Here is a 22,194-nt window from a genome sequence, read left to right on the forward strand (position 1 = left end):
CTTCTGAGTATATCTCGCACTGCTTGTCGATAAAGTTGCATCAAAGCCACATCCTGTCTGAGCTAAGCAGAAAAAGGAAGATAGAACGTCGCCCAGACTGCCTAGACGGACTTGGGACTAGAGCATGGAAGGTGGAACGGGCAAGCCTAACCGATGCCAAGATAGCTAATGTCAACAGGGACGGTGATTAAGACTTTCTGCAACCGTCTACTAGATAGAGAACAGACGGCATTGACCTAATCTACTGTGTGCATCCAGATAGCCCTGCCGATCACAACCCCGCATTGGTCGCGCGAGGATATCATGACACTAAGATAGACACCACATGGCACTGAGTAGGCATTGGCGATGTAGTTGCTTCTTCCTGGATCTCTATGGCTATCGTAGACGCTTGAATCTGATCAATATGGGTATTGTTGCCCTCATTTTCTTGCACATGTGGGTTGGTTATTTCATCGTGACTTCGTTCTACCCTGGTGATACCAGCCTTCGCCAGGGAAAGCCGCTGGAGCTATAGAAGGTAGAAGCAGCGAGACTTCGAGATGAAAACTCCGCCAGATAGAACAGCATCCGCCGGGACTCCGGACGGGCTATTCCGCCGCTGGTGATTCCTTGCCGTGACAAGTCCGCAAAATCAGGGGCTTTTCGCGTTCGGTAGTCTAACCCAAGTCACGAGCGGCCAATTGGACTACACCAAGGCTGCAACCGAAGCTGGTGATCGTTGGTGCCCAGAATTAACGTCAAGTGTCAGCCTCCAATGAGAAATTGCCAAACATGAGATGCCAAGGGTTTGCCAAGTGCACAAGCCGGAGACTAGCTCGAGGGAGGAAGGAGAAGAATAAGGATGAAACCTCGACTTCTTCGCCCGCCGCCAATGTTGCCGGTGCAGTTCTGGAATTAACAAACGTCGGCCATGGTCAAGTCATCAGCTGGCTGACATGTATGAAATAACGCGCCTGCGGACCAATGATGATGGGAGTGGAACATGCAGCTGGATGACTTCGGCTAACAGATAGGAGAATTATGCGGACGCTGGTGGAGCTCGCTACTTTTGAGTTATCGCCCCAAAGTTGTATTTGGCCTGCAAGACTGTGAGCTGTTGACCCAAAGAGGGAGCTGCCAATGCGTGATCGGTAAGCTCGGTACCTTAAAGCCATTAAGGTAGCTTTGCCGAGAAAGCAACCATGCGTGTGCCGACTGGCTGCGAATTATCACTTCAGCAGACTCGACTTCCAACATGTCCCGGGCTTCGATTTGCGCCTCCTGACAATTATCCACGCATGTTCAGTGCCTTGACTTGGCTCGGCAAACCATCAGAAAAAACACGCGACAAATGTTTTCCGAAAACAGCAGACCATGCTGAAAATCTCCCCATATATTAGCCTCGAAACTCCAACAGACCTTCCTTCTTTGGCCCGGCTTTTGAGGTGCGAGGGGCACAGCACGCCAGTGGAAATCAAACTAGTTTCTGGGCGCGGTATGTGAATGCTGCAGCCCATTTCTTATTGTCTCTTGGCTTCTGCTTGGCTTCCTCTTGGCGATAAATACCTCCACTTCCGCCCTCAACTCGACCATGCTCCCCGCGGGCAAATCGCTTTCCCGAAGAGCCAAGCTCAACGATGCCGGAATTTTGTAAGGCTTGTTGTGCTGTTCAGCTCGTATTCCGCAAAAGCGCACCCTCCATTACGTGAAGGCTCATGCTCGTGCATCGGAGATGGCCATCAAAAGAAGAAGGTCTCTTTAGGGATTTTGGAAGCGATCTGTTCACTGCCCTTTTATGAGCTGATTATCAGAGTGAGCAGACGTGGAGATAGTGGAATAATGACTGCTTTTCGTTGATGGATCATTGACGGAGTCAATATGATGCAGACTGAAGATGACGTTCATGATAGTGAATCAACGATGTCGGCATTCGTTGCCTTAAAGACCTTCCTGATCAGATACATAGAGAATGTCTGTCCTAACAAGGATTTAGTTGCATTCAGAGTGGCTGGGAGAAGAATCTTCCGGTCATGACGTTGAGAAAATCACATCTTGGCTTTCAGATCCGTATCTGCAGAAATTGCGTAAAGATAAAAGAGTTCAAATGAAGTCTTTGAGTAATCTTAGCTTCAATAACTTGTGCAGTAACCAAAATCCAAGATAGAAAGGCATCGCGCTTTATAGTGAATTAGACACTAATCGCTGTTACATTCTGGTATGTTGTTTCTTGAACGTTAATACGGCTACCCATAAGTAATGCACACTAATTTCAATTTATTCTTGTGGACAATGATCAGGGAGGAAATTTCAGACGAATGCACATTACGAGATACCCATATCGTAAGAAGGGCTTTTACAGCAGACAGTATAGTCCTGTCGAAGGCAATTCCATTTTTATCGGTTGAGTTCCTGCTCTGTCTGATGTAGTTTTAATGTGCATGCGCCTTTGATTATCCTCTCTACAGCACGCTATGTGTACTCCGAGATTCCGGGAAAATATTTCTAGGCGCATGACAAAATATTATCTTCAAGTTCTTCAAGCACCTAAGGTATGCGCCACTGATACATGAGTAAGTGGGCTATCTAGACAAAGCGCTTTTCTGCCTTGTATACAATGCGCATGAGATCTGGAAAAGGAAATCGATCGAGAATGACACACTCTTATCTTGTCTGCCCGTCAGACGACGTTTAGTTGCTCTGAGCAACAGAAAAGGAATTAGGTTTCGGGGCTTTTTTGACTGGACCAAAACTTAAATCACCTTAAACTACTGCTTACCTTGCCTGCCCTACTTCATATATTGCCAGTGTTACTATCGTTCTTAGATGTACTTTGAATTGTACATAGAAACTTTCTCTCTAAAGCACAATTGCCTGAATGATATCTACTCCATCGGACTGTCTTACCCTGCTGAATCCATCATTATCAACGGTATCTCTGAGCAAAGTCAAGGGGCAGAGATGGCGTTAGTGCCAAATCACTGTAGAAGACTTGAGTACTTTAGTTAGAGGCCAGGATGAGGTTTCACGAATGATAAACCCTCAAAATTAGATGAGTGATCCTCCCTCTCCATATTGTCCTGTCGTACTTAGCTGCACGAGTCTTTGTGACTGCAAGACGAGGACCAAAGGGACTACGATATGTTGGAGACTATCACCTAGAAAAAAAGCAATTCGCAGGCTAACTGTACACTATTACCATATAATGGACCAGTCGGACGTTGGGACTACAATGGCCATAACCGACTGACGAAGGAGCTCATAGATTGTCCTCCCCTCATCTACTCCACTCGGGCAAAGACAAGTTCTTCAAATCTCATTCACTTGCGAACGACCTTCGTCAAAAGTTGAACCGTACTGTACCAAATCGTTGGAGGAAAAGGCGGACTGAAACCAAGGAATCAGATCCCTCCTGAACTCACGGAGGCTTATTTTTGCGTGTGCGCAATTCTGTACCAGGGCTCTAGGAGCAAATGTGTGTGCTGCTTCTGTACCAGCTAACGCCTGCTAGGTGCGACATGATGTCATTGGGCGATGCAATCTCAATCTACCTTACTCACTTGCTCCAGGCTGGCTATGGCATAAGGATCACATCAGCATTTCGAAATAGCTTCGGTTTCGGTTTCGGCGGTGCTCCTTTACTTATTTTCACCGCGTTCCCCGTAGTTGCGGCCGAATGGATCGTTCTGTGGTGAGCACATTGAACATTTTGGTGGTATTTTCTCGGACCAGCCCCACGACGACTTAGACGAGGATTACGAAAGCTGGGGAGGCGACGATCGCCAGCACTGTCGCCGCGTAATGCAACCCCAGGCGCTCAAGACTCAGCCATGATGTTAGTCGATAGAATGCTAGTAAAGCCGCTATATCCGTCAGGGACTATCACCCCATAGGCCATGTTCTGAGCTTTGAACCAAGGCGGCTACACCGATCCTGGCCAATTCAAGTGTAACGAAAAGCCATGTTCGGTGGCCATAATTATACGCAAATGCTGTAGAAGGGGCTTTAGGATGTCATATATATAGCCATGCCGGCTGCTGCGAAACATATCATCAAATCAGGTTACCAATCAGTACTTAGAGCACTTACCTATTCCTTCTTGCCTCTCAACTCTCACACTTTTTTTGACTTGCCGGATTGTTTTGTCCACTTACCAACAATGGTGCAAAAAACCGTCATCGGCGCTGCACTGGCTCAGGCCGCAAGCGCAGCTCTTTACGATACTACTGTTCAGACAAAATATGGAATGATTCAGGGCTACCCGGCGTTCAATAGCTCTCCGGCAAACATGTCTCTTGATAATTGGGCAGATATCGCCGTCTGGAAGGGCATTCCCTTTGCTGCCTCTACCGCAGGCAACAATCGCTTCAAGGCTCCTCAGCCCATCGTCGCATGGAACTCAACTCTGGACGCCAAGTCATTTGGCAGTATCTGCCCTTCTGCTGTGGGCAGCGGTACGGACGCCTACACCGTTGGCGAAGACTGCCTGAACCTCAACGTCTGGAGCGCGGCAAACTCAACGGATGCCAAGTTGCCTGTAGTCATGTGGAGCTATCCGGCCGGTTCGACCGCAGCAATGCCGCTCTTCGACGGAGCAGGCATCGCCGACAAGGGCGTTGTATACGTCAACTATAACTACCGCACCGGGTCTTTCGGCTGGCTTGCAACGCCTGAGCTTAACCAGGAGAGACTTAGCACCGCTGGATCGAACAGCTCCGGCAACTATGGCATGTTGGACCAGTTCGCCGCTTTGAAGTGGATTCATGAGAACATTGCCAGCTTCGGTGGTGATCCGAATCACATCACAGTCATGGGTCAGTCCGCCGGATCGGCGGCTACTTACCATATGCTTAACGGCCCTCTACACGGCGTTCCACTCCATGGTGCCATCATCCAATCTGGCGTCCGCGACCCTCACCACCCCTGTGCACTAGCTTGGCGGAAAACTACCGGAGTCTGGACGTGAACATGGAGACGGCGAGCAGATACATGGCATCGATGAACTGCTCTGATATTGCATGCATGCGCGCTCTTCCGATGGAAGATCTTGTCACCGAATTCCTCAACTCCGAGTTCGACTTCACGGCCACTCTCGACTACTACGCTATGCCGGACACTTATATCAACACTCTAGAGAAGGGAATTGCCCAGGATGTCCCTGTCATGACGGGTAACACTAAAGACGAGAGCGGGGCGGAATATGGCCTCAATATCACTCTTTCAACTTACATCTCTGACTTCAATGAGACATTCAACACGTGGAAGGACAAGTTTCTCGCCGCATACCCTGCCAACGACTCGGCCACCGCCTCGGCAGCTGAAAATGCCCAATGGACTGACCGCTCAAAAGTGGGAACATTCTTCTGGTCGCAGTTGTGGCAAGCCAATGCTACGTCGTCGATTTACAACTATATCTGGGATCACGCTCCGCCTGGACAGACCCAGGGCGCCTTTCACATGAGCGAGATCAACTACGTTCACAACAACCTTTACGTAACCGACTCACCGTGGACTAGCGAGGACTACGAGATTGCCGAAATCATGAACAGTTACTGGGTCAATTTTATCAAGACCGGCGATCCGAATGGAGATGGCTTGAACCAGTGGACGCCTGCAAGCAATGCCAGTGCGACAGTGATGGAGCTGGGTGATGGTTTCCAAGCCCTTCCTATTGCCAAGGACAACCAGATTGAGTTGTTTGCCCAATGGTCCGATACCTTAGTTGCCTACTAGGGTACCTAGACGACACGTTCCTAAGCGGAGTCACTGTCAGGCTGCAAGCATATTGCATTTAATGCCTTAGGGGGATTCACCAGAACTATGTATATATATCTTACTTCATATATTCTCCAGTCTTATAGCTATTTCAAAACAATTCCCTCCCACGCGGGGCCCTCCAAATGTAGTCATCATGACATGTATCACCATCCGAACCAGTATGTGTATGTGCGGAATTTCAAACGTCAATGTCCTTTTCAGCTCTGCGATTTTGCTTACTTGGGGATCTTGAACGGATGTGCCTCTGTGTTGAGAACGTAATCGTCCAGACTAACGAGATCCGGTGGTGAAAAAATGAGATAGAAGTACTTGAGAGTCTCAGCAAGCCAGAAGCTCTGTGGAGGGAAGGAATTAGCAACTCGTGTCGCTCAGACATGAAGAACAAGCAAAGCAGAGATCTGCCGCGGAACGTTTGTGAATGCTTACCTCCATCTCGTCCAATTTTCTCGTCTGATCCGGCGGAACGGTGACATCGGCTATAGCTGAATGGGCGTGCTCCGTCTCTGTTGCTTTCAGAATGGACTCAAACATTCGCCAGGCAATGTCTTGGAGATCTTGTCGGCCCGTCATCCTGTATAACAGAAATATGCTCTCAATAGCTTCAGGACGGAGGATATATCTCGGGTCGCGGGCATTTCGGAAGCCCTTCTTCAACCTCGGATCTCCCTCGCTCTTCCACCTTGACTCATCCCAGAGGCATTCGTCGTCCTTCTGGGTATCGCCGGTCTTCCGGGCTTCGCAAGGAATGAGGTTGAAGTTCTCCGGCATCACGCCGGACGGAAACGCGTCGTACGCCCATGCACATCCTCGCGCGACCTTCTCACCCAGAGCAACATGGTTATCGACGGAGAAAAGTCTGCCCCCAAGCCCAAGCATACCACCCGCAAAGCATGCGAGGTGTTGGCCATCAGACACGTGCTCTATCCGGTCGGCGTAGACGAAGGCATCGCCAGCGAAGAGGATGTCATCTCGATCTGCGACCATGGGCCGAAAAAGTATGTGTTGCTCTGCTATTGCCATGGCTCCAATGTACATCTTCTCGTACGACGGATCTCGGCCGCCGAGTAGCGCAAACATTTTGGGTAGATACTCGTATAGTGAATCTGCCAAGGCTCCCAGCGTGAAGCTATTATCGGTATCAACTCGTTCTTCTCTGAAATTGATCATCTTCGGCCACATCCCAGGAAGTTTAGACTTGAATTGCGTGCCTTCCAGAAACCTCGTAATGCGATCCACGGCATCGAAGTATTTCGGATTTCCCGTCAGCTGGGATAAACGGGTAAACTCCATAGCTAATGAGCCTGGAGAAGCTGACGGGTCGTGCGTGCCAGCTAGCTGGGTTCCATTCCTGGCGTCTTCGAAGTTGACCCAAAAGCCCGGTAGGCGATTTGGGGTATCAAATCCCATATAAAGCATATCACCTAATTCTTTCGCTTTATCGAGGAGGGCAGGCTCGCCACTGAGATCGTACGCACTAAGCAGGCCGCCTAGGTGTCTTATCGTGGTCTCGAACATATTTATGCTGGTGGCTGTTGTGTTGGCCCAATCCAACTGTACAGCTACGCTGGCCGCGGCGCGGAACTCATCCTTGAGCTCCATGATCCAGAGCGTGTCGAGAGAATCAACCAGAGTCGCAGCCCATCCTCCAAATGTGTCCTTAGCCCCAGCGCTTACGGGCGCTAACTCATCCCGACCCCAGGCAAATTTCTTGTAGCTGTTCCAACTTCGGATGAATACATCGCGGACGGCCTTTTGTCGCTTCGGGGCCTCTGGATGCGGATTACCTACGCCGAACTCGTGCTGGATCGAAGGAAGGCCTAGCGGTTTACCCGTTGGTAGGGGCTTGAAGGAGGTGACGGGGTGATGTTGCTCCACGGTCGCCCAGTCGAAAGAACTCTTGCGAAATGTGATCTCCTCAAGTCGGCTGCTGGTGCTAGGGAATAATAGAATCGGTCTAGATTCGAATGGAGGAAAAATTAAGAAGACTGTGACAAAGACCGCGGCGAGAAAGACAGCCAAGCGAACGGGGCGCCGTGGCGCAAGTAGGCTCTTGGAGCGCATACGCATCTCAACGGTATCAACACCAGACGCGCATCGTGCGATGTTCCGGATCTAAAAGGTTGCGACCAGACGAAGGTAAGATGGCTGAATAAAGCAGCCAGACTGCCATTGAGACGAACAAACTGGCCTCATCGGTGCAAGAGGTCTGGGACGACACGAGCTTCATATAGCTCGGTAATTTCGGTCAGTTTCAAAGGCTATTCGTGGTGGAGGGTTACGCGGATCGTCGTTGTGGACACTCAGAGATTGGGCCGTGGGAGCTTCATGCCGGATAGCGTTTGTTGCAGGAAGGTAGCATTACCATGTTGCAGGGAACTCTACCGGCGGGAACAAAGCGACTATCATTTTAAAGTGCACTGATCGACAAGTTCTGCTAGACGAAACAGTTTCGATCAAGTGGCGGGACAAACTCAAATTCAATGCCACCTCCTTGCAACCGTCGACGCCTCTCCTACTGGTTACCAACGCACGGGACGGAGCCGAAACCGACGAGGCGAGCACTCGCGTTTGGCTGAAAGTTGGGATGTTCCAGCAAATTGCTTTGCTCATTTGTTAATTTGTCACCAATTCAGGCTTTTCAATGGGCTGGTCATCCGCGTTGTAGGCCGGACGAACCCGGGAATTCCAAGACCCTGCTTGACTGAGTTTCTGATCCCACTCAACTTGAGTTGTCACTGAAAACCTTATTTCCTCCACACAATCACAACAAGCTTTCTATTGAGTTAGAACAGTCGGTACCCTTGTCAAGATCAGCAAGAAAACACGAAGTTTGCCGCACTCTGCCGCACTCTGCTGCACGCGATACGCGTCGCGTTTAGATATGCCGGGTTCCTGGAGAACTGCGGCGTCAATAACAGATGAGAAACTTGAACGAACTCGAGATTATGATGTTGTGCATTTTGGCAAAGTCACGCTAACTTCAACATCATTCTAAGTTCTTGGTTTTGTCTCATCTAACACCAATGCCAGATTCTGAATAGCTGCCAGACCATACAGCGCGGTGACATTGCTAGAAACCCCCACAGCCTCATCTGCAGGCTCAAGAACATGGTTCTTACTCACCGGGGTGCTTTTCCAGACAGCGTTCGGGCCATAGTCCCGAAAACCATCCCCATTCTCAAATTCTGCCAACGCGCGTTCCGCCAAATCAGGTCTGTCGAGCTCCTTCGCTGCATAGGCAGTCAGGCGAGAGTGCCCTTGTCTAAGCTGCAGTCTGCCCCAGCCAGATTTACCGTATCGAGTCTCCTGTTCCTCCAAACTAGCGCTGAAGAAGATGTAATACTCTAGCCATGCATGTCTGAATCCAGTTGCGTTTGCTTTCTCCGGAAAATGCTGCAGAATATCGGCCGCCACCTCAAACAGCCCGAACATGGCTGATAGGTGGGAAACCTTCACTACCCCTTGGTTTTCAGGATCTGCGGCGGGTGGTGAGATGGCTCCGGTTGACGGATTGTAAGTCGCATTCCCGGTAACAAAGCCGTTGGCAAGAGCACCAATCCCTTCAATCGACCTGAAAAGCTTACTCTTGGCCTCAGTCCATCGTGGCCCTCGTCGTTCAAACTCGACAAGCCAAGAGGCTGCCAGCGATGCCCAGTCAGTTCCCAGGCTGATTTCGACAGCATGTGCATCTGGACTGTAGGTTTCTCTGTCCTTTCGGACCTTCCGGTACGGATCGAGGACCAGAAACTTTTGATCCGTATCGAGCGTCTCTTCGATAAGTTCCCCAACACGTTCATCACCGCCAGACAGGTAGTAGAAAAAGCGGCGATACAAGGCGTTCGATATACGGGCTTGTTTGCAGCTATCGCTCCAGTGCTGCACGCCATGTCGTGTGCCGAGACCCTTATAACGCCCAAGATGGTAAACATCCACCTCCCCAGTATGACGAGTCAATGCTTCCGCCATGCAGAACACATCAGCTCGACCGGTCCGCAGAAAGTACAGCCAGAGCCATAGATCTGGTGATAGCTCGGAGTTGTCCCAGGCGTATCCGCCAATATCGTATCGCCAGGTGTGTCGGTCTTCATCATACGTGTGCATGATATCGCCATGGTCCCAGAACCCGTACCAACGCCTTTGTTGCACTTGCTTCTCGTAGAATTGAAATAGGAACTCGAGGCGTTCATCGGTGGCTGAAAGGCCGTTGGCGGATTCATTCGACAATGGAGACCAGTATGTGCCGAGGGCTTGGCTAAGGTGAATGGCTTCCGGGCTGGATAATAACTTTGGAGGATCTCGAATCAGGTAAGCCAGTGACAAGAACTCACGGCCATCTGGCGTTGAGTCCGTCACCGAGATCATCAGCTCATTCGTGCGGGCTATCCCGTAAGGCGACCCGAGCTCCGGTTCCCAATCCTCGTAAGTGATCTTCAGGGCGTCCAGTTGATCGTCAAAACCTTGTTGACCCAAGCCGTCATGATAAGGGCGAAGGTCCATGGGCCCGGCTTTGGGGTCGTACAGCCAAAGGGTCACTTCGGTGGTGTCTCCTTGAGAGGCACCGAGGCCTCGAATGTCGATTCCGGTTGGGTATCGTTCCCAGAAGTGTCTCGACCCGATGGCCAACCCTCCTCGATTAGCGCCACCGACATAAACAACTCCTCCCGCCTTGGTACCACTGGCGGTCTTTATCCACGGATGGCCTTCCTTCAGTCGTTTCTCGAGCGTAAACCCATCTGGCGAGAGTTGATGCAGGCTGAAGTCATTCCAGATAGGCATCCAGCGCAGAGAAGCTTGGGGTAGCTCCGGGTCCCAACTCTCAGGAGATGGCAGAGGCTTGCCCTGCACCTGAGCAGACCTGACCTCTCGCCCAGGGTCCTTCCAAAGCCCAGTCAGCCCCTGAGAAGCCTCGGCCAGAACGCCTCCTGATGCTCCAGAGAATCGTACATGGCGATCGAAGGCCGGCTCTTCCTGTAAAGGTAAATTGAGACGGATCCCGATCCCTCGAATAAAGTCGTTTGCACTGCCGTCATATGTTATGGTGTGAAGTATTCGGATATGACAAGACCCGGCATATAGATAGAACCTGAGTGTGAAGGGTACCCATGGTTTGTGGGCCTTGACAGTCGACTCGCCTTCTTGAGATTCTTCGACATGGACTCCGCGAACGGTAATGACAGCGCGAATGGGCCCAGTCTGCTCAGCTTCCACAGAGCTGATCCTTCCGTAGAAGTTATGGTGCTTTACCAGAGAGTCCGGTTTATCGGCATCACAGACACGATCCTGGGAAAGTAGAATCAACTTGCCGCCAGCACCAACCGTGTTGCCCTTAGCATTAACAACTTTCTTGATGATCTCGTTTCCTGTCTTTGCAAACATTATCTTCATCCTCCCGGTGTTAACTGAGATGAATTCGGAGTCTTTCTCAACCATGAGCGCATCCGGAAATTGTGTCTTGGCGTCCGACGAGTCAACTGCAATAACACGGTAACTCTCCTCTACTGTCGCCGATGCAGGAATTGCGTGACTTGTCCATTTCATAGACTCGTCAGGCCAAAATGCTGTTGGCCATGTCTGCAGTGGAATCTCGCTCCCACTCTCCGTTTTGCAAACGAATGCAGTATTCGACTGGTGACAGACTCCTTGCCGCCAGGGCACTCCAAATGTGACCCCTGGGTTCGAGGATGGTCGTTTCCTGAGCCAGTGAATAAATGTTTCCCGATGAGACTCCATTGATGAGACGAAAGCTCTTCAGTGATTTGATTTGCGCAAAAGTCCTAACCGCAGAGAATACAGCGACCTAACACAGAATCGGGACCGAGGGAAGGAGTAGGGCTGAGAAACGGCGCAGCCATGGAACCGTTTTGACGGGCTTGCCAAGCCCTAAAGTAATCTTCCAAGGCGTGGTGATCAGGGGTCTCATGCATTGAAGCGGATTAGAGTTGATGTTGTCATTCGGAGGATTCTGACGTGTTACGGAGCCACCGCCAAATGCCGGACCCGGGCGGAGAAAGTAGTGGGGCCGCACTGGATGAGTCTCGCCGATGATCGCGCTCCATTTCGGATTGCTGTCGGCTCTGGACGCCGGAGGGTCCGCTGGAAGAATCGCCGAATGGCTTTTGGCTCAGTTAGATACATAGGTATAGCCAACCGTGCATTTGGCATGAACCTGCATCCAGTTTGTTGCGGTAGGAACAGTGTACATAAGCCGACATCACCACGCATGTTAGAAGCCGAAGTGCATTATTCCTGCGATGTCTACTCCCTAAATAGCTCCAATGTATAGACGAATTGCGGACAATATCTTACATTTGTCTCGGGACTCAGATCAAACAAAGACAAACAGTGAAATGGGAACGCTGTCCTACTTCAGCCGAAGCTGAAGGTCTTTCAGGATTGTCTGGAAGACCCGATTCAGTTCATCCCATCCCAACCGAGTTGGCTTCCAAGTCGGCTTGGCAAAGTACACACCTGCTGCAATGACCCCAAGACCAAATACCCAGGGAATAACCTTCCGCAAGCCAGTGAAGAAAGCGAGCTTGAAGAATCGATTCTGCCTCGTTCTCACGCGCTCAAGGTGCTCTTTCCTCTGGTTCGCCACCGGAAAATCGACGCCGCTCGGGACGTCCTTACCCAGAAACGCGCACAATGGCGCCCAACCATCCTCCAACTTGAACTCCAGAAGCCGGTCCTTGGGCACCACAGCCCGGACCTCTGCATAGTGCTTCCTGTAACGGTCTTTGGCGACTTCTCTCATGTCCTTTACGTTTTGGACGCCGTAGAATCCCAGCAGGATCTTCCTAAGAGTCCTCCCGCCGTTCAAGCCCCATGCCGGCCCCAGAAAATCAATGATCAGGTTCGCGCGCAAGCCCCAGGTGGTCTTGAAGATGGCTTCGTCCATACTATGGAACCAGCTCTCGACATCGCGCTCAACGAGAATGACCTTGGCCTCGGGATACGCCCCAATGAGTTGTAGGGCGAAGAAGGAGCCCATATCAGTGACTGCTTCGTAGGAGCCGAATAGAGCTTCCCAGTCTTTGCGTGTAAAGAGCGCGCCATTATGAGTTGGAAGTGTGGGAAACACGGCGTCCGCGGCGCGAGAAAATAGCGCCCATTCGCGGGGCGAAGAGATGGCCTGGATGCCGTGGTGGACTCCCTTAAAGCCCAATATTGTGAGAGCTTTAGTGATCGAAGCAGAGCCTATGTAGTTGTTCAGTCCCCTGTAGACATGCGTGACTACAACGCTTTAGGTACGAACCAGTCCGTGTCATTCCCAACGAGAGGACCTTCATCTCTTTAGCGGGCAGAGGCGCTGAAGCCGCTGGTACAGGAGTTGGGGCCGCCATTGTTGCGGGAGTGCTTTACCGCTAAGGCCAGCGTTTGAAGCTTCTGTTGTGAGCAATGATAGACTAAGGGCGAGAAGAGTTGGTCAAGGTGGGAAATTGACAACTGAATGAAGAGGCAATTAAGACTCGATTTCAATCGAATCAATCTCTTGACCTCTGAAAAACATCGAGATAAGAAGCAATCGATCATTGATATCAACAGACAGTCCCAAACACGTGGACAAGTGACAGGCGCTCAGGTCCTGCTGTCGAGAGTGTTTCCGCCGAGGGATCCCTGGTCTTCAGGGGGCGAGTCATGAACTTCGCTGAAGCTTATTAGTCTTGGCCCCTATTACCAGTGGATCATGTCTTTCCAGGTTGCTATACTCCGGAGACACATTCAGTGCTGCATTCCCCTCAATCTTTCGGGTACCGAGTGGTTCATGGGAACTAGTGGACATCATCACAATAGGGTCAGGTTATCAGTACCACTGAGGTGCGCCGGTGAGTTGCCCTGCTTGACGAACTATGTATCTTTGATGGTGTCAGCAGTAGGGTTTGCTTCATCTGTCGTCCTTTCAAGAGCGATGTTTTGAGAATCCAGAACACTAGACTTTGAAGCATTATTTGGAAGCAGTCAAGAACTTGTTAGTTGACGTCTCTCTTCGTACAACAGACTCTGTTTCTGCTTGTCTTGTCTCTAAACATCCTTTACAGCTGGTCATAGGGCATGCACACGCTGAACCATAATTACCTACGGTGTGTTTACCCAAAGAAAACTAGATCAAACCCTTCCCAAACTCCCCTCTCCTGCGATCCAAACCATCCAACAAGCACTTTATGAAGCTTCTTGAACCAGAAGCTTGCTCTTCCCAGCCAAATCCGCAGCCAGTTGTCTCATGGGAATATTGGCCATGATGTCAAATACACTAACCTCAACCGCCACCTCCTTTGCAATCCAATTCCTGACCTCAACAGCAACCAAACTGTCGACGCCATAAGCGCTCAGTGGCTTGCCCGCATCTACATCGTCCTCGGGCATCATCATCAACTTAGCTAGGCGCTGCACCAGAGCAGAGGTAATCAGGTGCACAGCCTCGTCGTCCGCCTTGCCACAGCGAGCCAGCTCTTCGCGAAGAGACACAGTGGCAGATCCGCCCGCTCCGGAGCCCGCGGCAGTCTTCCTTAGGCCAGCGAACCGCTGGTCCTGGATCCAGTACCACGCGTCGTCATGCTCGTTATAGGGTAGTCCGCACATGACCTGCGGAGGATGCGCTTCAGAGCCTTCAAGCGCAGTGGCCATGAGGCCGTGGAGGTCGCTCTTGTGCATCACCTTGAGACCCATAGCCTTGACGTGGTCTACGTACTCATCATGCTCGGCCACGAAGCCGATGCTAAGGAGATAGCCAATGTCAATTGTCATGGCGCGCAGGCCCTGACTGCGGCGGTACGCCGCGAAGTAGTCCTGGAAGATATTGCCGCACCCGTAGTTGCCCTGTCCGCGGTGGCCCATGACGCCGGCGAGGGAGCTGAGCATCACGAAGAAGTCGAGATCTCGCGGAAGGAGCTCGTGCAGGTTCCAGGTTCCGTGGACCTTGGGTACGACAGTTGTGCGGACGTGGTCCGCAGTCATCTTGTCAAAGAGGGTATCCTGTTGTGGGTTGTCAGCAACGAAATTATCCCGCTGGCGTTGGGAGCTTTGACTTACTCTGAGAACCATGGCACCGGTCACACATCCCTTCACAGCAGGGACACCCTTTGCCTTTAAGTCCTCCAACACCTCTTGAAGGGCAGCCTTGTTGCCAACATCGCAATCATATGCATAGGTGTTAGCCTCATAAGTCTTCTGGAGCTCAGAGGCGAAAGCCTTGTTCTCCTCACTGCTGGCGGCAGAGCGAGAGAGCAAGACGAGATGCTTAGCACCCTTCTCTGCAAGCCAGCGTCCAATCTCCTTACAGATACCACCAACACCGGCGACGACGTAGGTTGCGTCTTCTTGAATGTCCACACTCGGCATGCGTGGGACGGCGGGGACCATATCCGAATCGTCTACCCGAACGACTACCTTGCCCATGTGCTTGCCAGCCTGCATATGACGGAAGGCCTTCTCGACCTCGGCCATGGAGAAGAGCTGGATCGGCGCGATGGGCTTGACGGAGCCATCGTGGATGAGCTTCGCTGTCTCTTCCCAGAGAGCTACTGCGCGGGGAGTGGGGTTGTTCTCGAAATCGAGAAGATTGACGCCGATGTAGCTCTTGTTGTCGAGGAAGGGCTTCATGTCGAGGCCCGTGTTGGCGAAGAGGTCGGCCTTTCCAATTTCCAAGAAGCGACCGAATTTGGCGAGGCAGTGCCACGACAGACGAAGGGCTTCACCAGCTAAGGAGTTGAGAACGACATCCACGCCCTGGCCATTGGTGGCCCGCATGATAGCCTTTGCAAAGCTGGTATCACGGCTGCTGAAGATGTGATCTTCAGGGATTCCATACTGCCCCATGATGAGCTGCTTCTTCTCGTCCGAGCCGACAGTTGCAAAGATCTCAGCGCCCTTGCGCTGCGCGATCATGATTGCAGCTTGACCGACACCTCCGGCAGCGGCATGGATAAGAATCTTCTCATCTTTGATCAGGCCCCCGGCGGTTACCAGGGAGTAATATGCCGTGAGAAAGATAAGGGGCATCGACGCTGCCTCCTCGAAAGTCATCTTTTCAGGAACGGCAATGGCACCCTTGGCCGGGAAGCGGACGTAGGTCGCAAAAGTGTCGCAAGAAGCAGTCATGACACGATCGCCGGGCTTGAAATCCGAGACCGCTGAGCCGACGCGAGTGACGACTCCAGATGCATCAACACCGAGCTTATTCTCGGCGAGATTACCCAGGGCGACGAGTACATCCTTGAAGTTGAGGCCCACTGCCTTGACCTCGACCTCGATCCAGTCTTCAGGCAGAGGCTGGTAGTACGTCTCGTCTTCTTCCCATCTGAAAGTGTCAAGAAGACCAGGTGTCTTGATGGTGAGCTTGAGAGGCCGTCCGCATCCCTTGAACGAGACAAGCTCCGGTTGTCCCTTGGCTTCAAACTTTCGAAGGAAGCCGTCGACGTTGAGAGTTCTCTCTACTCTCGGAATGTAGACGGTGCTACCGCGAGCTGCGAATTCGCCGTCAAACCCGTCACCACTGCTGTGAGTCGAGGCAACCTTTAGGACATTGCTAGCAGCCTCTTCAAAGTTGATGCTGCTAGAGGTCTCCAGGTCGAGTGTAGCCAGGCGAATGCCTGCGTTCTCGTTGCGAATGGCCCTTGAAAGACCAATCATCAACGATTTCATCGGCTCAGAGCATTCCATCGCAGCACCGCCAGTGATCCAGAGAGTTCCAGAGGATCCAAGAATTACCTGGCGCAGCTTCTCCCAGTTCTCGTCCGTGAGATTAGCAAGGATGGGGTTCTCCCACTCAGCGAGGCAGAGACAGTACTTTCCGTCGACCTGGCTCTCTGAGACCTCATTCCACTGAGTGATCGACACATCATGACTAGCGGATACGAAACGCTCTTTGATGGCCTGTGCAAGTTTCTCAGATAGCTCGGAACCTGTGCTGACGACGACGAATTGAGAAGAACCAGACACCTGCTTTTCTGGCTTCGTCGAGATGATCAAGGAGACAGGCTCCTTGGAAGCCTCGCGATCGCCGCGAATGTCGACATCGACACCCGAAAAGCCGGCCAGGTTCAGTGCAGTGTTCCACTCCTCGACATCCAGGAGAGGACCTCCTTTGCGGCCGTCATCTTCTCCAAGCCACCATCCAGGGAGGGGGCCCATGATGAAGCCACTGAAGATGCGCTTGATCGTAACCTCAGAAAGCACGAGACGACCACCAGGCTTGAGGAGCGACTTGCAGTGAGAGAGTGTCTCCTGGATACTCTTGGTAGCGTGGAGTACGTTAGCGCAGACAATGAGATCGTAGCTCTCGGGAGTGAAGCCCTGCTCGGTGGGTTCGTTTTCGATGTTGAGGGTAGTGAACTCCATGATGGATGCATCGGTCGAGAAGCGATCGGCTGCCTTGGCGAGGAAGCCCGGCGAAATGTCCGTAAAGCAGTACTTTGCCGCCTTGGAAGTTCCATCGGCATTGCGAAGGCGCTCCAGGACGTGATAAGTGGTGCCACCGGTACCAGCACCGATCTCCAAGATGTTGACGCCGGGCTTCTTGTCAGCGATCAATCCAACGTACTCTGCAACGTTAGTGTTGAAGCTGGTTCCAAAGGCACCGCGGTAGAAGGAGTACAACAGATCGCCCTCGGTCATGACCTGCAACGGCTCGACCACGCGAGAGAAGATCTTGCTTAGGTTCTCTCCGATGCGGTCGACCATCTGCACCGTGATGTCGCCGCTCTCGGACAGAACGATTCTCTTGCGCGCGGCGTTCAGCTCAGCTTCAACTTCTGCCTCGTTGGCAGCAAGAGGTGGGAACTGCTTGATGGTATCATGCATCCATTCCACATAAGACTTCCAGAAGCCATCTTGGGGCACAAAAGCTTTGCCCTCCTCACTTTCAAGCCAGGCGAGGGAGCGATGAATGTGAACGAGACAGACGTATTCAAGCTTGTCGAGGACAGAATCGTCATCTTTGCTCTTAAGAGTACGTTTGTACACAAGCTCCTTGATCTGCGAGGGCTCCAGCAAGTCTGAGTCGACGTGCCAAGTCTGTCCGAAGCACGAGGCCCTCGTCTCTTGGGCTTGAGAAGTGTCCCCCTCTCCAACGGAAGCCAAAGACAGCCCGTCCATGATAATCATGGGCTCAGAGAGATCCTCGGAGATGGTGATGGAGGACTTCCAAGTAGTGTAGCTGGTCTTCTGGGCCGTGGAACAACCGTGAAACTTAGTTCCAGGGACTGTTGAGAGTTTGGCAGAGACAAAGATTCTATCGAACGAGAACGGCACAACTGCCTCACTGATAGACTGGTCCTCGCCACTGATAGAGGGGAAGAGAAGATGCAGCACAGAGTCGAGGGTCGCTGGGTGAACCACGAACGGGTATTCGAAACCTTTGGGCATGACGGCCTTGGTATCCGGTACACTGATGATGCCGTAGCTTGCACTAGGCCCAGCGAAAAGCTCGGTCATGTTGCGGAAAGTCGGGCCATACTGCATGCCGATAGTCTCAACGGTATCGTAAAGGAAGCTTCGTGCAGGCTTCTGACAGATCTCCTTGGCTTCAGCAAAGGTTTGCGCGTAGCGCTTGTTCTCGAGAGCCAGCTCGCCTTGCATGGCCGGGGAGAGAGACGACTTGTAGGTGACAGAGACCAGTCCCCGCGCATGCACTGTCCACTCCTTGATGTCTTCAGACCAAGAAGAGACAGCAAACTCGTTGAGGGTAGCAGACGGACCAGCCTTGGTACCAGTGCGACGAGGATGCAATTGAATCATTACCTCGATGCCCTTGTCGGTGTCCGGTACTCTAAGGGCAGTGTCAATGGCAACGTCGCGAAGTTCGTATCCATAGACCTCCTCCGTAGGGTTCTCTTCCGCAAGCTGGCGAGCTGCTTCAATAGCCATGACAACGATACCCGCTCCAGGATAGAGAATGTCGCCCTGGACCTTGTGCTCGCGGATCCAAGGGTTCTCGTTGCATCGAAGGAAGTTGCGCCAGGTGGGATCCGGAGTACCTGGGATTCGGTACCCAAGCAAATCCGTACGCGGCTTCTCTCTTAGTCTGTACTCGCGACTGAGGTATGACTCGTCCCAGAAAGAGAGCTTGTGGTTCCATGCGTACGGCGGCAAGTCCACTAGCATATTAGTGTCAGATGTGACTTCGTTGACGCGGTTGATGTCAACGTCGCACCCCTTAGTCCACAATTGTCCCATCGCTTCCAGGGCAGTCTGAACGCCGTCGAACTTGCGTCGTAGTATCGTGGCATAGGATAGGTCTGAGAATCTGTCCTCAGTAGAGAATGTGTCGAGCAGGTAGCTTCTCAGAGCTGAGTGTGGGCCCAACTCGACAAATGCACTTGCAAATGCAAATGCAAATCTGTCGTGAGATCGGACCTTGCCTTGCGTGTGGTGCAAGAGAGAACGAACGGCACCCACGAAGTTAACGGGAGAAGTCAAGTTTTCCACCCAGTAAGAAGGTGTCATCTGCTCAGGGGTGACAAGCTTTCCAGTCACAGAAGAGAACATGGGAATGTCAGAAGAACGGTGAGGAATACCAGCCAGTGCTGCCTCATATCTCTCCCGCGCGGCTTCCATGTGGAAAGAATGATAGGCCACATCCATGGGTAAGCGGGTGCATGGAATCTGCGCTTCCTTGAGAATCTCTTGCAACTCGCCAATAGCAACATCATCTCCAGAGATCGTACAAGCCTTGGGACTGTTGATGCAGCCGACGATGGCCTTTCCGAGCTTGAGAGATTGAAGATGCTCGCTGACGCTCTCGGCGCTCGCAGACACGGCCAACATGCCGCCGTTCTTGGAAACAGTCTGAGAGACCTGACCTCTCAGCCACGCAATCTTCACCGCTGCCTCATGATCGATGAAGCCTGCACAGTAGGCGGCTCCGATCTCTCCGCTAGAGTGGCCAACAACAGCTACAGGCTTAACACCCCATTCCCTTGCGAGATCAACGAGCGCGACTTGCAAGGCAGTGCAAGCTGGCTGGCTGTAGTCCGTCCGGCGTAGGTTGCACTCGGCTTCGGGGCGATCCAGTTCTTCGGTCAAAGTCCATGTGCAGCCAAGGGACTTGAGAATCGTCTCAGAGCGCAGCATGCTGTCTCTGAAAGCCTTGTACACGGAGAGGCCCTTGCCCATCTTGAAGTACTGAGCTCCTTGGCCGGTGAAGACGAAGGCGACACCAGGCACAGACGAGTTGGATGATCGAACGACAGCGGGGATAGACTCAAGACTCTGGTAAAGGCTGTTGATGTCGGAAGCAATTGCAAAAGACTTCCAGGGCAAAATTGTCCGTTTTGAAAAGAGAGTAAAGGCAAGGTCGGCCATTGAGAGCGGTTGACCAGAGGTCTTAGTGGCAAGATAGTCGATCATCCTTCCGACGTTGCGCTTGACACCATCTTGATCATTCGCGGAAAGCACAAAGAGCTTTGAGCTGGGCTCTTCTGAACTGATGCTTCTGGTCGTCTCCGTTTCAGAGCCACCGTCGCTGGCATTGCTGGAAGGAGATTGTGGTAGTCTTGGCTTGTGAACTGTCGCATGGCGACCTGGGAGACCGTGGCGGAGAAGATAGGATGCGGCATCTTCGAGAATGACATGGGCGTTGGCTCCTCCAAAGCCAAAGGAGTTGATGCTAGCACGTCTCGGGCCGCTATGAGGCCACACAGTAAGAGTTGTGGGAATCTTGACGTTAACGGGTAGCTCAATCTGGGGGTTGAGTTCTTCAAACCTGTAGAGACATAAATCAGTCAGATCACTGACCGGAATTTTCTAAGTAAAGTAGTTGTGAAGGGAGAACTTACCACAAGTTCTGGGGGATCAAACCCCTTTCGACGGCCAGGGCAGCCTTGATAACACCGGCCACGCCAGCAGCGCCCTCCAGATGACCGATGTTTGCTGCACAATTCTTTCAGTAACTGTGAAGGAAATAATGAAAACAGGGCTGAACATACTCTTTACTGAACCAACATACAGCTCAGACTTGCGGCTGGGCTGATCTCCAATCGTTTTGAGAATAGCGCGGGCTTCCAGAGGGTCGCCAGCTTGCGTTCCTGTGCCGTGTGCCTCAACGTAGCCAGTCTCTGCGGGATCGACGCCAGCTTTGCGGTACGCAGTGCGGATGAGCTCCTGCTGAGCTTCGCTGTTCGGCAGCGAGATGCCAGGGGTTCTGCCATCCTCATTTGCTGCTGAGGCCAGCACAACAGCACGGACGGTGTCGCCGTCGCGAAGCGCGGCATCCAGGGGCTTGAGAATGGTGACGCCAAACCCTTCTCCGCGAGCGAAGCCGTTTGCGTTCGCGTCCCACATCTTGGACTTTCCCTCAGGGGAGAGAATCTTGGCAGCACCGAGCAGGATAGACATGTCTGGGCCGAACATGAGATTGGCGCCAGCGACAACGCTCTGTTATGGAAGTTTTGCGTCAGCAATTGCTTTACTTGGTATTGGGGACTCTTCCATCTGCTTGTTTTTCACTCACCATCTCTGCCTCTCCTGTACGTATGCTCTGGCAAGCCAGGTGAAAGGCCGTCAGACTAGATGAGCATGCAGTGTCAATTGTCATAGAGGGACCTCTCAGGTTGTAGAACCACGAAAGTCGATTTGAGGCAAGGGATGAAGAGAGACCGGTGGCATCTTTAATGAGGTATCAGAATGTCGATTCTAGAAAATGAATGACAGGAGTGGGTACTCACGATAAATAGAGGGCCCTTCGTTGTCACGAGCTTGCAAGTTGGGGAAGTCTCCGGTGAAGGTACCAATGTAGCATGATGTTTGGGTTCCCGAGACGTCTTCCAGTCTCAGACCAGCTGACGCAAGATTAGAAAATGGTTTATTCGTTCCGGTCTGCTAGACTGCCATATACTTACCATTCTCGAAGCCCTCGTAAGTTGCTTCAAGGAGCATCCGGTGCGTCGGATCCATGGCCTTGGCCTCCTTAGGTGTGACAGAGAAGAACGGTGCGTCAAACACCTTGAAGTCCTGTTTTAAGAAGTGCGCATGCCTTAAGAGAACGATGAGGCGGTAAGTCTTGAGGTATTCTCAGGAGATCGGGCTTACCTGGGCTGGATGCTTCCCAGCCTTTCAGGGTCGGGATGGTAAAAGCCATCAACATTGTAGCGGTCCTTGGGAATCTCGGATCGCGCAGAGCGAGCGTCCAAGAGCATCTGCCAGAACTTCTCCGGATCAGAGGCATCGCCGGGGGCTCTCAATCCAATACCAATGATGGCAATGGGCTGACATGTGCTTTCAGCACAGGTGGGCTCCTTAATGAACGGCATTTTGCGTAACAGGGGACAATAGAAGGAGAATTACTAATGAGTATGGCGCTTGGGTATCTTGGTAGAATTATGGAAGGATTGGGCAGGACGAGAGTGTCAGGGAAAATCAAAGAGCAAACGAAGAAAAACAGCAAGATATCAAGGTGTCATATGTCTGCCTCCAACGATTCCGATCGGAGTATTCCGCATT

The 22,194-nt window shown here is 52.0% G+C and overlaps 5 protein-coding genes across 5 annotated transcripts; 1 reads left to right on the forward strand and 4 right to left on the reverse strand.

Moving 5' to 3' along the window:
• Positions 1–4,138: 4,138 nt before the first annotated feature.
• On the forward strand, positions 4,139–5,712 carry BDZ83DRAFT_715575 (Alpha/Beta hydrolase protein; the record flags this gene model as incomplete). Its single annotated transcript, XM_060511761.1, is given in 3 exon segments — positions 4,139–4,882; positions 4,954–5,632; positions 5,642–5,712. Coding segments are annotated over 3 exon segments (1,494 nt in total).
• Positions 5,713–5,817: 105 nt separating this feature from the next.
• Positions 5,818–7,198, reverse strand: BDZ83DRAFT_601357 (glycoside hydrolase). The gene is made up of 2 exons (XM_060507094.1): positions 6,184–7,198; positions 5,818–6,092 (listed from the first exon to the last, which is right to left on the reverse strand). The coding sequence occupies exons 1-2, from the start codon at positions 7,171–7,173 to the stop codon at positions 5,973–5,975; spliced, it is 1,110 nt and encodes a 369-aa protein (XP_060370557.1). The 5' UTR covers positions 7,174–7,198; the 3' UTR covers positions 5,818–5,972.
• A 1,511-nt stretch (positions 7,199–8,709) lies between these two features.
• BDZ83DRAFT_601358 (uncharacterized protein) lies at positions 8,710–11,594 on the reverse strand. The gene has a single exon (XM_060507095.1). It carries the CDS (start codon positions 11,485–11,487, stop codon positions 8,749–8,751), a length of 2,739 nt encoding a protein of 912 aa, XP_060370558.1. The 5' UTR covers positions 11,488–11,594; the 3' UTR covers positions 8,710–8,748.
• Positions 11,506–13,100, reverse strand: BDZ83DRAFT_715578 (uncharacterized protein; the record flags this gene model as incomplete). The annotated part of the gene is made up of 3 exons (XM_060511762.1): positions 11,506–11,554; positions 12,189–12,954; positions 13,013–13,100. 3 exons carry the CDS (start codon positions 13,098–13,100, stop codon positions 11,506–11,508), a joined length of 903 nt encoding a protein of 300 aa, XP_060370559.1.
• Positions 13,101–13,738: 638 nt separating this feature from the next.
• BDZ83DRAFT_780442 (beta-ketoacyl synthase domain-containing protein) lies at positions 13,739–22,004 on the reverse strand (the record flags this gene model as incomplete). The annotated part of the gene is made up of 7 exons (XM_060515533.1): positions 13,739–20,458; positions 20,532–20,625; positions 20,682–21,129; positions 21,206–21,360; positions 21,420–21,533; positions 21,594–21,727; positions 21,784–22,004. 7 exons carry the CDS (start codon positions 22,002–22,004, stop codon positions 13,918–13,920), a joined length of 7,707 nt encoding a protein of 2,568 aa, XP_060370560.1. The 3' UTR covers positions 13,739–13,917.
• Between the last annotated feature and the right edge of the window lie 190 nt (positions 22,005–22,194).

Source organism: Colletotrichum acutatum, assembly GCF_030867785.1.
Source record: "Colletotrichum acutatum strain CBS 112980 chromosome Unknown BDZ83scaffold_6, whole genome shotgun sequence".
NCBI lineage: Eukaryota > Fungi > Ascomycota > Sordariomycetes > Glomerellales > Glomerellaceae > Colletotrichum > Colletotrichum acutatum.

Excerpts from the sequence above, each read along its gene's own strand:
- BDZ83DRAFT_601357 (XM_060507094.1), bottom strand. The coding sequence starts at position 7,173 with ATGCTTTATATGGGATTTGATACCCCAAATCGCCTACCGGGCTTTTGG. Across the intron at positions 6,093-6,183 it reads GAAAATTGGACGAGATGGAG|AGCTTCTGGCTTGCTGAGAC; the intron begins GTAAGCATTCAC and ends TTCCCTCCACAG.
- BDZ83DRAFT_601358 (XM_060507095.1), bottom strand. The coding sequence starts at position 11,487 with ATGGAGTCTCATCGGGAAACATTTATTCACTGGCTCAGGAAACGACCA.